Below are 12353 nucleotides of genomic sequence, written 5' to 3' on the forward strand. Positions count from 1 at the left end.
GTTAATAATTATTACAATTCAAAGTTTGAAACCAGGCAAATAGTTGAAAGCGCACCAATCAAATGGCGCTCTCTTTGAACCGATGAATTCAAGGTATAATAATCGAAAATCAGACTCGGGATAATAACACATTCTGAATAAAAAGAAGAAAAAAGTTCCCCAAAAAAAATGAGCATTGGTATAGTTCTTTTTGGTTCTGTTAAAACGAGACCATGACTGAGCAACTCTAATAAACTTGACGAGATTCCGCTGTTGAAATATATATACATGTTATACGTTCTACCTTTTTCGGTTCATCGTAAAACGCGCCCAGTTACTAGATTTCCCGGCTCCACCTTATTGCGGCTTCACCGCCCTCGCGTACACGGTTATTAGAAGGCCATAAAAAGATATATATATTTTTTTGAAAATCAATATCATCTTTTATTTACTAGCCATTCATAAAGGGCAAAACACAAAAGTTCCTGGGGCATCGCTTCTTCTTCCTTCCAGACGAAGATTTTCAAACACTTGCAACGATGAAATTGTTGTCAAATGTATATGGATGATATCGTGATGAAATCGAGGAACCAATCAAGTCAACACATCTGTTTGCACGACAATAAAAAGAGGACCTGTCAGAAAAAAAACGAAGTGGCGAAGGGAAACAAAGCAATCAAACCGTCATCATCAGGCTCACAAAATACACCCAGAGCGTTCCACACTAGCGCCGCGTATACAATCTCCAAATCCTCCATCTTGTAATTTTGGGGGGAGTCAATAGAATTGTTGGAGAAGAATTAATCCACAAAACTCGGTGAATGGAAAAGAAAAATCAACTCAAAAATGGAGGTGCTTGTTTTTTTAAAAAGGATCAACGATAAATTTGATCGGATGATACAAACCTTGGCGAATCGATTGCTGGAAGGCAATAAGGACGTGTACTATATATACCAAATAAGCACCGATTCTTAATCTTTTTTCTTCTTTTGTTGTTGTTGTTGTTGGAAATCATTTAGACAGACTTTTGGGAAACGATAAAATATATCATAGCGAAAAGGGCTTAGAAACTCGGGTTGGGATTATACGGTTTTGAAGCTAAAAAAGAAGAAATGGCGTATACCACGTACACACCATTTTGCCACGACAGGATATTATGCGGGGGATATAATACGATATTGTCAAGTTAAAGAAACCGACCAACGATTGATGGGGACCGCCATCACAACGACGAAAAAATGAGGAGGATGATTTAACACACAAGATTCTACTGCGCAGAGAAATGCCAATGATTTTTCTCTTTCGGTATTATAATAATAATAACAGGACAGACGATAGAAGAAGAAATGGCTGGATGATCGAAGGATGGTTCACGCTGGGTTAAGTGGGAAAATTAGAGACTAGATAGTTTGCAGGAGAGAGAGAAAAAACATATGGATGATAACAAACAGCGAGACACTGATATAAGACTACATTGAATCGAAAGGGTTTTTGCTTCATGGAAGAGTGATGACTTGATAGAACGCGGAAGGGGGTCTGACAAAGTTACACAATGACAAGGTTAGACGGGGATTGGCTTTGGGGGGATGACGCAGAATAATGGAATGAGCTGCTGGCCGTTTTTCTCCGCCAGCAAGTGGTTGGAAGTGTAGACGTCATCAGCTCAAATCAAAGTTATATATTCTTCTCGGGCGGGAGGAGAAGTTGAGTCAGATATATAAAAGATGGTAAATAAGCCACACAACGTCGGCGCAAATTGAAAAAAACAAAACGAAAAAAACGTGAATAGACGAATAATCACGAATGGAATGGTAGTTGAAGTATATAAGGAGGACCTGCAGGTGTTGGTGGTGGATTTTTGCGAGTGGGCACACAAAGCATCTAACATTCCTTTTTTTTTTGTTTTCAATCACGTAAGACACAATATCAACGACAACCGTAGAAGTATATATGTGTATAAGCGTCATAGGGAGGAGCTCTGTGGGCGTCTCACAAGAACGTGAAAAACATCACGCCCGTGAATTATTTCTAGTTTATCTTCTTTCTTCTTCCACCAACGCGTTTTTGTTTGTTTGCTTTGTTATCTTTTTGTTTTTTTCCCGTGACATCCACAAACAGGTTCGCACAAATGTTGTTCTATTCAATTTTTCAAAAAGACTCTGGCAGCAGCAGAATATAAGGGGGAGGGCTTCATCTTCGGGGAAATGTGTGGGATCGAAAAAGGAGTTTTTGCATTATCTCGCCAGCCAACGTGCGATCGTCGGTGTACACGTGTATGTATATTTTTTGTGTGGTGAATAAGACGGCGTGTTTACCGGAAGTCGCTCATGTTGAACCGGGAGCCGAAAATGCGCACCAGTTGATCTTCGTAGTCGTCAATGTTTCTCTTCATTATGTTCATGCACGGCCCCATCAAACGCTCAAACGCCTGCACGTCCAAAACTGCAGAGAAATGAAGTCAATTAAATGAATCAGCCATTATTCTTTTTAGTTTATTATTTAAAAAAAAACTTACAGGCGAGACGAACGGGACCGACGCAATAGGCGGAGGCGGCTCGCGGTCGATGGGTGACGAGCGCCAATTCTCCAACGTATCCGCCCTTGGTGACCCGACTGACCTCGACCTCAATTTCATTTTCTCCGGCGACGGCGATGCGAACGGTGCCCGTCTCGACAAAGTACATGCCGTCGGCCGCGTCGCCCTGCCGGATGATGCATTCGCCATCTTCAAATGTTCGCGGATTGAGCGCATCCGCCACGTTCATCCTCTCGTACGACTACATCAAAAGAATTGCCCAACACATTAGTCGTCACGTTATAATATCCTATAGACATGTTGATGACTCAATTTGGCAAAGGAAAAGGTATGAGGGTATTCTAGAAGTGGATGGAAATGAAAACGAGTTGGATTTTTGGAGGCCATTTGCCAAATAGCGACTCGGAATGACAATTGCCAGTCTTGAAATGTGTCACATCAGCCGGAATAGTTTTCCCATCGTTCGTCGGAGTGAGAAAATGGGAATTATGTCGTCATTTGGCCAGGATAAAAGAAAAATCCGCCTATTAATATTAAGGCCATTGCATCTACGGGATAGACGCCACACACATGCTGGGAAAACATGTTCCAACTCGATCTCAATTTAATGAGATTCTCCGTGGTGTGTGTGTTTTTGTTGTCGAAGAAGAATAGCCGAGCTGCGGGATGGATTTAAGACTCTTGGGGAAGCGTCAAGCTGCTGTACTGCCGTTGACATCGTCGTTCCCCCTGCAAATAAGTGATTCCCTCCCCTCCGACAAACAGGACACGAAACAGAAAATTCAAACACAAAGGCCCGCGAGTGGGTATAACGCGATTGTTCTTGAAGAGATTCAAGTCGTGTGCAACGAGAGAGCGGAAATGTTTGAATGCCCTTCTCGTCTACGAAGAAACAAAAGAATGACGTGCACATATACAGAGAGATATATCTGTGTGTGTATGCGCTCTTCTCTATAGATCTGATTGTGTATCCTCTGTGTGTTGGAAAGAGGCCTACATAGACAACACAAGGTCCTTTACTACTATTAGATTTGATTGACGTCCAAATGAAGTTATATAGCGTCTTGTTTCTCTTTTCTTTTATTCGTTTTCTCTTCCGCTCTCATCCGTCCGGATCAAAAGACTCGGCGGATGCGAACAGACTGGATGCACCATCCGATTTGCCGCCTTTCCCTTCCAGTTCTCCCCCTTTTTCTCTTATTTATGATTCGGAAAAACATTTCCATCGTATTAAAAAAAAGCCTCTTGTTATGCAGCCCACGTCAGTGGATGGCGTCGACGTTATCAGACGAGACCCCCCGCTCACGAAATTCCTTTTGAAAACAACCAATTAAGTTGCCGGGAATCCCGAATGCCATCAAAAGAATCAAAAAATGTCCCATATCAAAGAGCCGCTCCCATAGATGATGTGCTGGAGGCGGCCAAAGTTATGACGACGAAAGACTTCATCACCCGCCAGTTATTTTGTAATTAATTATTTATTAGGCCGACAAATAATCAGATTTCGACTATAGAAGAAGAAGAGGCGCTTTTGTGCACACGAGTATTCTAGGAAATGATTCCAGCAGCGGCCCAGCACGATCGATGCTGGGAATACACAACGGCGACGGCGGAATAAGAGTCCAATGTATTATTTCAACACGGACCGAACTGCTGTTTGCATGAGATTGTCACGAAAAGACTTTTGCCGAAGGGGGAAAAAGGAATCCCAAGGAAAAGGAAAAGACAGTGAGACCCACTTTTATTATTGGCCTATACCCCGTTGGGTCTATATGGAGAAGAAGAGTGAGAGGCTATCGATCGTCTGAGTTTGTGTGTGCGTTCACGACGAGCGAGAAATATAAGAAAAAAGAGACGCGGGCCGTGACGAAATCTGCGCGGAGAATAAGGGGAACAAGAAGAAGCCCTGATGAATAGATAGACTACAACAGAGAGAGAAAGAGAGATGCAAGTGTCGGTGGATCGATAACAATGAGCGCCGCCCGGTCCTTTCCGTGTGAAGGTGCTGACAGCTCAATAGGAAACGCCGGTCCTGGATGGGCTTTTGTGTTGCTGGTCGCCGACAAATAAGTCGGAACGGGGGGCGACCAGCAGAAGCACTAGAGACAGACTATATAGTCAGGCTGACACGATCTAGAATTGGTTTAGAGTAATTGGATTTCAATCGTGGCCAAAAACCCATTGCTCCAGTTGAATGGCTCCAGCCCGAAAATTCTCAATGCCCTGCCTGGTAAAAACACACAGGCCAGCACGGGGCACGTTGCAGCTCGGCTTACATCGTCCTCGTGATTCAATGCGACCGGTAAATCAGACTCATCGATTCGCCTATTTAATCCGCCCGGCCCACGGCAAATTGGTCAACATCCGCGTGAAATGAACCGCGCACAACGGTGAGTGAGTAGAGACCAGCCCAGTCCAGGCCAATCCCAGCACTTTTTCCCATCCATCGTGTAGTACTACCTCATCCACACACACACAAGAGCCGGACAATGGGCCTTGGATTTCCGTTTCTTTTTCCAATGGCCGCCGTCGTTATCTTCTGGTAAAAGATGTGCGTTGCGTTCACTCTTGCGTGACCAAAAGTACTTGCAAGGGGCTTAGATTGTTCTGACCGATTCACGTCAACTTGGCGCTATCGAATCGATTCTCTAAATGGCGCCTTCGCTTTAATATTCTTCCATTACGGCGTATCAAATGGACGGTGGTGTCAATCACTTCCATTTTACATTGGGCGGTTCTATTTTAATTTTTGACTCACCGTTAGCGCTCGCAACATGGGCACCGTTTCCAGCAGCGTCTCGTACATTTTGCGCTTCTTGCAGGCCGTTTTGAGGATAATTCGCCTGAACGTAGTCCGGTCCATCGCCCACAGGGATCCGTGACTCATGGCCTAATACATTCAACATTCGTTATATTATGACTCGATTCTTTTGCTTTTTCTTTTGCATGAAACACACAAACCTGAACTGTTGCAGCGCGGGGCATGTTGTACATGAGGGCCAGCTCTCCAAAACTGCCGGACCCTTCGTACTGGCCTACCAGCCGCTTGGTTGGCTCCGTGTCTGTGGCGACGTAGATGTGGAACGCACCGCTGAATAGAATGAATTTTTAAAATGACATAAATGAATGAGTTGACGAACAAACAGTTGATGTGTGTGTACCTGTCGATGACGTAAAAGTTGTCCCCGTCGTCCCCCTGACGGATGACGTAGTCACCGCTGTCGACCGTTTTCTCGAACATGGCGTCCAGGACGTCCTGCACTTGGTCCTGTGTGTGTGTACAACATCAAACAATAAGAAAATGAAAATGTCTATTTAAATATGTAGAGCAGCAATCTATGTAGTATATCCGTCGGGAGCAGAGGACACGAAATTAATTGGATCATGTCTCTTATTACCGAATTTCGCCCGGCTTTTTCTAACATGTACACGAGCGCAACATGGCGAATATTGGGCGACCAAAGAGAACAAGGTATATATCAACTGCTGTACATCGTTGATGTTAGACGTTTAATACAATCCGGCCTTAGTTGACGGCCGAGCGTCAACTTTCTTCTTTTTAAAATCGACGGGCCTTTCTTCTTCGTTGATTTTCGATTGAAAAACCTGCGGTTCCCCTTCTTCTTTACCCTAAGGCGTACCCCCGTGTGGATTCACGCTGCTCTTTCCATCCATTCTGATCTACATGGCAAGGATCGATCGATCGTCGCTCATATCGTCTTGTGTACTCTCTTTATGTACGCATCGCCGAGTATTTCCTGTCCGTCTCTCGAAGACTTGAGGCCGTTCCTACCGTGTCCACATGTCCGTGAAGCTTCAACAATAACTCCCGACAATTGAACTAGATAGCTTTTTCAACCGTGATCGAGAGATAGGGTGGGAGAGAGACGGGAAAAATGATGGCCCAGCCACCGCAGCGGATGGATGGACGGACCTTCAACTACTAGGAGCGAGTGCACTGGACAATGGCAAATTGATTCTCATTTGCCCATGTATTTATACTAGCAGTCGCTTTCATGTAGTAGCGACAGATTGAATGACTGATTTGATTATGACCTTAATACAATATCTACAGCTGGATCGGATGGATATTGATGGAAGAGAGTTTTGTTCTTTTGTAGGGGTCGGTCGCTGTTGAGGAAGTTGAGATTCTCTCCCTTCGACATGATTACCTAATCCTTTTTGGACGACGCTAATAATGCAAATGTCAACGAGCGTATAGAGAAAGGGGGGAGGAAGAAAAGCAAAAGAAGAAGAAGAAAGAGCCGAGTAGTCGTCGTCGTAATAGGGGCGAGGCAGAAGCCAAAAGAACGTCAGTGGCAGTCAGCCGAGTCAAATGCGCAGGTAAAATGTCAGAAGACGATCAATACAATGTCCTCCCAGCCAGCCAGCCAGCCGGCGATATATCTTTAGATAAATATATGTAGACGGGAATATGGCATTTGTTGGTATTAAGGCGGACATAGAGATCCCCGCTCCCACCCTATGTCGACCCACAGGGCCGCCGCTTGTGTTTAGGCTAATAAATGAAATTAATCAGAGGCTTTGATGTCAAATAGAACTCGCGGGACTCTTTCGAGTACCGTCAGTCGAGTAGGCACTCGTCGGTAGTACACAACTTTTTCCCTCCCCCCTTTGCCTGTCGTGATGATTAAACGTCGTTACACTGGACGGACACGGCGCACACACTTGTGTGTGATGTTGCTCTTTGCTTTTTTCTATAATGACAAGAATAATAAGAAGAGAGGGGCTATTGACGTACCGGGTCCAGTGATCGGAAGATGAAAATATTCTTGACGGCTTCGGCGAGTCGATGACGTTGTTGGTCGGATTTCGGATGAACTACCTGGAAAGACCAAAGAGAACAACACAGAGAAAAGAAGAAAAAGTTGTTGATTACATAATCTGCGTCACCCAAAGACCAAACGAGCAGCAACTATACTCGACTCGAGCAAAGTAGAAGCGCACACATGTTACATAGTTTAGGGGATTCATCACAGATCTAATAAAAGACAAGCTAGTGGAGGGGTATTATGAAACGGACCCTCTTTTCAAAGGATTTCAGGAAACAAATGTTTGACCTATACTACGAGTGCCTAGAACCGCAGAGTATCTATAGAGACAATATGGCTGAAAATGCTTATTAGTCGGGTCTGAATAGTGATGAATGATCAAAGAGCGTCTAGGACAAAAACAAAAGTTGGGAATGAAATATATTTCCATAGATAATAGAGGACATACCTTTTCTCCTTCGTCGTCATCGCCTTCGGGATCGTACGACTCGGCGAAGACGGACTTGCGGCGATTGAATCGATTGGCCAGAGATTCTTTGATGGAAGGGAAAAGACAAGCAATGGTTAGAAATGGATTCTTCCACGTTGGCAAATAAAATGTTTTCCCCGGTTGCAAACAAGATATATATTCAATTGGCATATTTTGATTCAGATGCAATTGCACAGAGAGAATGATATCGGGATTGCATAGCTAGCTGCTGTTCTGGAACAAGCAAACGACCGCGAGCTGGATCTTATTCCTCCATTTCGTGGCTGCTGGCGTGGCCAATCATCCATTATTTCCGGGCTGTCGGATCTTGATTCTTTGACGTTCCTTTTTTTCATATTCCTATCTGCTCAATTTTTTATATTCGTTGCACTTGACGTTGGCATGCAGAAAAAGATCGTCGTCGTCGCTTGACTTTTTTTTGGGCTTGACGGTCGTTACATCACTGGCTGCTTCTATTATTTTTTGTTGTTGTTTAGGGGGGATGCAGAGAGTTTCCGCTCATTTTTCTAGATCGTCTATCAATTGTTGTCTTCCGTTGCGGTGATTGCGGTTCGATATTTTCAGTTTCCCACAAGATAAGTTTTAAAGTTTCCTGTTTCTGACGACCACGTTCAAAACGCTCCCAAGTTTTAAACGTTTGTAATAAGAATAAACGGCGATATTGGTCACGTAACTAAACCATCGGGTCCCGTCGAATGACGTAAGCGACTACAAAGTTAAACATGCACACCGTGACTGAATTAAAAATATAAAACAATTCCCATCGGCACAAAAAGGATAAATCGAATATACGTAGAATAAAGGTTAGTGGTGGTTTCTTACCTGGCGAAGGTTCGTCACTCTCATCGGTAAGCATGGAATCATCCGACTCGGGTCCGTGTCCATTCCCGTGTGCCGCCGATCCAGCCACTAAACCTCCGCCCGTCTGCTGCTGCTGCACGGCTGTCTGCTGCTGCTGCTGCTGTTCGGTCCGCCTTTGTCGGAGCTGAGCAAAGTAGTCGGCAGCAAATTCGACTAAATCCGCCGGTCGCTCCACCAGGCAGCTGACGGTGAAATCCAGCAGCAACTGCTGCAGCTGGCCGGGGATCTCATATCTACTGGCGGCAGCGTCACGTGACATGGCCCCCGATCCTCCTTCAATACCGATACCACCTCCTCCTCCCCCACCACCACCCCCAGCTGCTTCTTCTTCAACCCCTCCACCTCGAATGACGACGCCCTGTCTTGTAGTCTCTCTTCCGCTGCTGCTGCTCCCGCCGCCACAGCGTCAAACGCACATACACAAATATCAAAGAAAATAATAACAAGAAGGAAAAGTATTGAATGTCACATCATAAAAACCCAGAGACGACAGAATATCTCGGTGCCATCTTCTTTTGGGGGGACAATAACAAGTCACGACGTCAAAAAAGTATCGACTTGCCTTTCATTTTCCCATTTCACTTTCTCAGCGCTCTTTTTTAAACCACAACTTTTGAACCCGAATCTTTGGCAATCAGCTTTGCTTGGGGTTGAATCGGTTGGAATTGATTCGGCCGCAAAACGCTCATATCATTTCATTTTGCGCATCACTCGGTCGTTCAAAGTGAAATGAATGGCGAATTTCTTTCATCAAACTCTTCATCTCCCAAAACCGCTTTGATTGACTACGTACTAAGTGCAGGTTGAAAGTGGGAAGCTCATGATTCGTCGCTGGAGGATGCCAACAACTCTTAACACATTTGCATTTCAAGAGAAACGGTGCCAATCAATCTCAACATCAATCTCTCGCCCGGCTTGTCCACCTCTAACTGTTAGTCTACTTGCACATCTAGTCGTCCACCGTCGATGATATCGTCGACGACAAATTCGTAAGTCGTAAGAGATGATATCGTTTCTCCCCGTTTAGAAAAGGCAACCACTTCAACGTAGGTGGGCGTCGAGGGGAACTGGGTAACGCGGGTTAGGTACCGCCCCCCTCTTACGCCCCACCCCACCGTCGACGCAGGGCATCTGGCGACGCCAAGAGGCCCCAGTCCATCGATCGATGAGCGCACTCTCCCCACCCCTCGTAACATTTTTTGGCTTGGCTTTGACAACCATCTCCATGGCGATCTTCAATCCCTCTGTTGACGGGTCCGCTCACCTCGTGTGGAAGGTGCAAAAAAGCCGGGCCAGACCCCCCCAACAGCAGCGGCGTCCACCTTTCCCCACCCGTAACGCCCGTAACGAACTCTATTGTCTCTCTATATATCTCTCAAGTGTTGCACGAGCGAGAGTCGACCAAGAGAGAAAAAATCTAAAACATACAGACAGATGTTGTAAGCTCCCGCGGCTCCTATTTTTTTGTACATCACGGCCGATATCTAATAGACTGGGCCGTGTTGTTATGGGGCCGGGCAGCTCTTCATTTAGTGGCTACCCTAGATGCCTATTGCCTATTGCCTAGACGTCAGCAAGTTCATCGATCCTACACGACCAACCGAGTCTTATTGCTTTTTCCCAGGATCCCATCTATCGGTTGATTGCGTCCGGACGTGACATTTTCTTCTTCTTCCATCGCTCGGCCAATGACGACAACAGAAAAAAGACGACGACGACAATATTCTCATCATTGACGAGTGTTTCTTACCTTTTTTTTATTTTGGTTGTTGAGATGATGACAATCTTTGAAATCGAGGGCAGCCCCCACGACGATCGACGCCCAACAGTCTGCCCGGCTCTGGTCTGGTCAGGTCAGTTTTCTGCGAAAAGAAAAGAAATAAAAGAAAATAAAAAGTTGTAAAAAATTCAATGGCAGCGTGTGCCAAACTAGTGCGCAGCGGTTCAACTTTCTCTTTCTGCTCTCAATTAACTCGAATCTGCACCAGGCATCTAACGCCAGATCGCGTTACGACGACTAGCCTCGTGCAGCAGTGCTAGACGGAGGAGTCCTCATAACCTACTACTACTACTACTACTACTCATTTGGCACTCGTGATGGATCTCTTCTCTCATCCCTTTCATCTGACTCGTCTCTACTATATGCACATTGTCTATCTCTCCTTCATTCCCTGGGTGCCTCTTACTCTTTGACTCTCGGCTGGCAGCAGCAGCTCCGGCAAAAGGAAGAAGAAGAAGATCGATAGACAGACACAGAGCTTGCAACCCACACGGCAACACACACACGCAATATGTGCAGGCCTGCCCGTCTTTTTCGGGTAGGCGGGGATCCATAGAGTTCTCTCCTCTCTCTCCGGGTTGCAATCGATAGACATTGTGTAGCCGGCGAGCAAAGAGAAATGGAGGCCGCCCGATCCCGTATGGGTGTGTCGGTCAAATCCAAATGGAAAAGAAATACACAAAGAAAAATCGAGAGCAAGGCCAAGTCCTACTTGTCTAGGCAGCACACAAAAGCATCTGTCAATCGTCAGGTTATATCATGAGGTTATCATCGCTTTTGTTTCAGCCATTAAGATAGTAGTGTATAGATATAAGTCATAGACACCTGTTCAATGGATGTTGACGATGATGGGCGATTTTTCCAGTTGATGACACTTTCCTGCTGTCGATCCTTTTTTTCCCGTTTTGACGGATGCACTTTGGTGGCTGGGCAGGTTTCACCGCAACACAGATGGAAATGTCCTATCCACCCCCGACGACGATGAACCTTTGAATTAAAATCGACGGTACACTCAAAGGAGAGAAGAATTATGGCAGCGATAAATTTCAACGTCAACAGCAGCAGCCGTTTTGTCAACGCAATGAAGCAGAGACAATATTATTCCCGTAGTGTACACACACACACACATACACACGCACAAATGGTCCAAAAAAAAAACCAAAACAAAAAATGTGTTCCGGCCGGGGGGACGATGAAAAAGGTGCGCGATACGAGGCCCGAACCCGTTGACGAGCCGCAACGAAATGAGTCTCGAGTATCTTCTCCGACTGCGAACACTGTACACGGACACTCCTCCTCCCTTTCTCCCGGCTCGAAAAACATGGCGCGGGCCGACTACCTGGCGGATCGAACCGATCGTGCGCGAACGTATAAAACTCGGGTGGAGCCTATAGGTGTGCTAGCTGCTGCTGGGGTGTCACGGCATCTTCCATGTCGACTTTACCGTCTTTGGCGTAACCCATCGACAAAGAGTCTTATGACACTTTGGCCTGCGGGATTTTCACGACAAGCACTCTCTCAACGTCGCCTCAGACTGCTCCTTGAACTTTTTGATTGCGCGCCATTCTAATTGTGTCAGCTAGGCCTTTTGCTTCTCGACCGGCTGCATTTCCAGCACATTGAAATGTGTGTGTTTGGGGTGGTCGCGTGACGAAGCAAAACAAAAATAAATAAAAATTGAGTGGCTGGGCATAATAACAATAATAATAGTGAGCTCCTTTTTTAAAGAAAGAATAGGCGAGACAATAAAATCAATACTCACCAACGGGATCGGAGTTGGACGCGAGAGGTGGGGCTTGCACGACACGAGTCTACCCCCCCAAGAAGATGTGGCGGCTACATTGTGACGTAAACGGGGGGAGGAGGTGGCCTCCCATTTTTCCCAGTGACTAGAAAGAGAGGGGGGAAACTTGT

General features: G+C 45.6%; 1 protein-coding gene across 3 annotated transcripts; it reads right to left on the reverse strand.

Moving 5' to 3' along the window:
* Nucleotides 1-398: 398 nt before the first annotated feature.
* Nucleotides 399-12293, reverse strand: LOC124193101 (cAMP-dependent protein kinase type II regulatory subunit-like). 3 transcript variants are annotated; one of them, XM_046586767.1, is made up of 11 exons: nucleotides 12202-12293; nucleotides 11265-12042; nucleotides 10410-10521; nucleotides 8621-9045; nucleotides 7757-7842; nucleotides 7278-7361; nucleotides 5677-5783; nucleotides 5477-5606; nucleotides 5274-5405; nucleotides 2495-2756; nucleotides 399-2421 (listed from the first exon to the last, which is right to left on the reverse strand). In XM_046586767.1, the coding sequence occupies exons 4-11, from the start codon at nucleotides 8916-8918 to the stop codon at nucleotides 2291-2293; spliced, it is 1230 nt and encodes a 409-aa protein (XP_046442723.1). In that variant the 5' UTR covers nucleotides 8919-9045; nucleotides 10410-10521; nucleotides 11265-12042; nucleotides 12202-12293; the 3' UTR covers nucleotides 399-2290. The 3 variants fall into 3 exon arrangements, with proteins under 3 accessions (XP_046442723.1, XP_046442718.1, XP_046442728.1); XM_046586762.1 differs by having other exon boundaries at nucleotides 8621-9042; nucleotides 11265-12247; XM_046586772.1 differs by lacking the exons at nucleotides 11265-12042; nucleotides 12202-12293 and having other exon boundaries at nucleotides 8621-9047; nucleotides 10413-10507.
* Nucleotides 12294-12353: the final 60 nt, after the last annotated feature.

Source organism: Daphnia pulex, chromosome 1 (assembly GCF_021134715.1).
Source record: "Daphnia pulex isolate KAP4 chromosome 1, ASM2113471v1".
NCBI lineage: Eukaryota > Metazoa > Arthropoda > Branchiopoda > Diplostraca > Daphniidae > Daphnia > Daphnia pulex.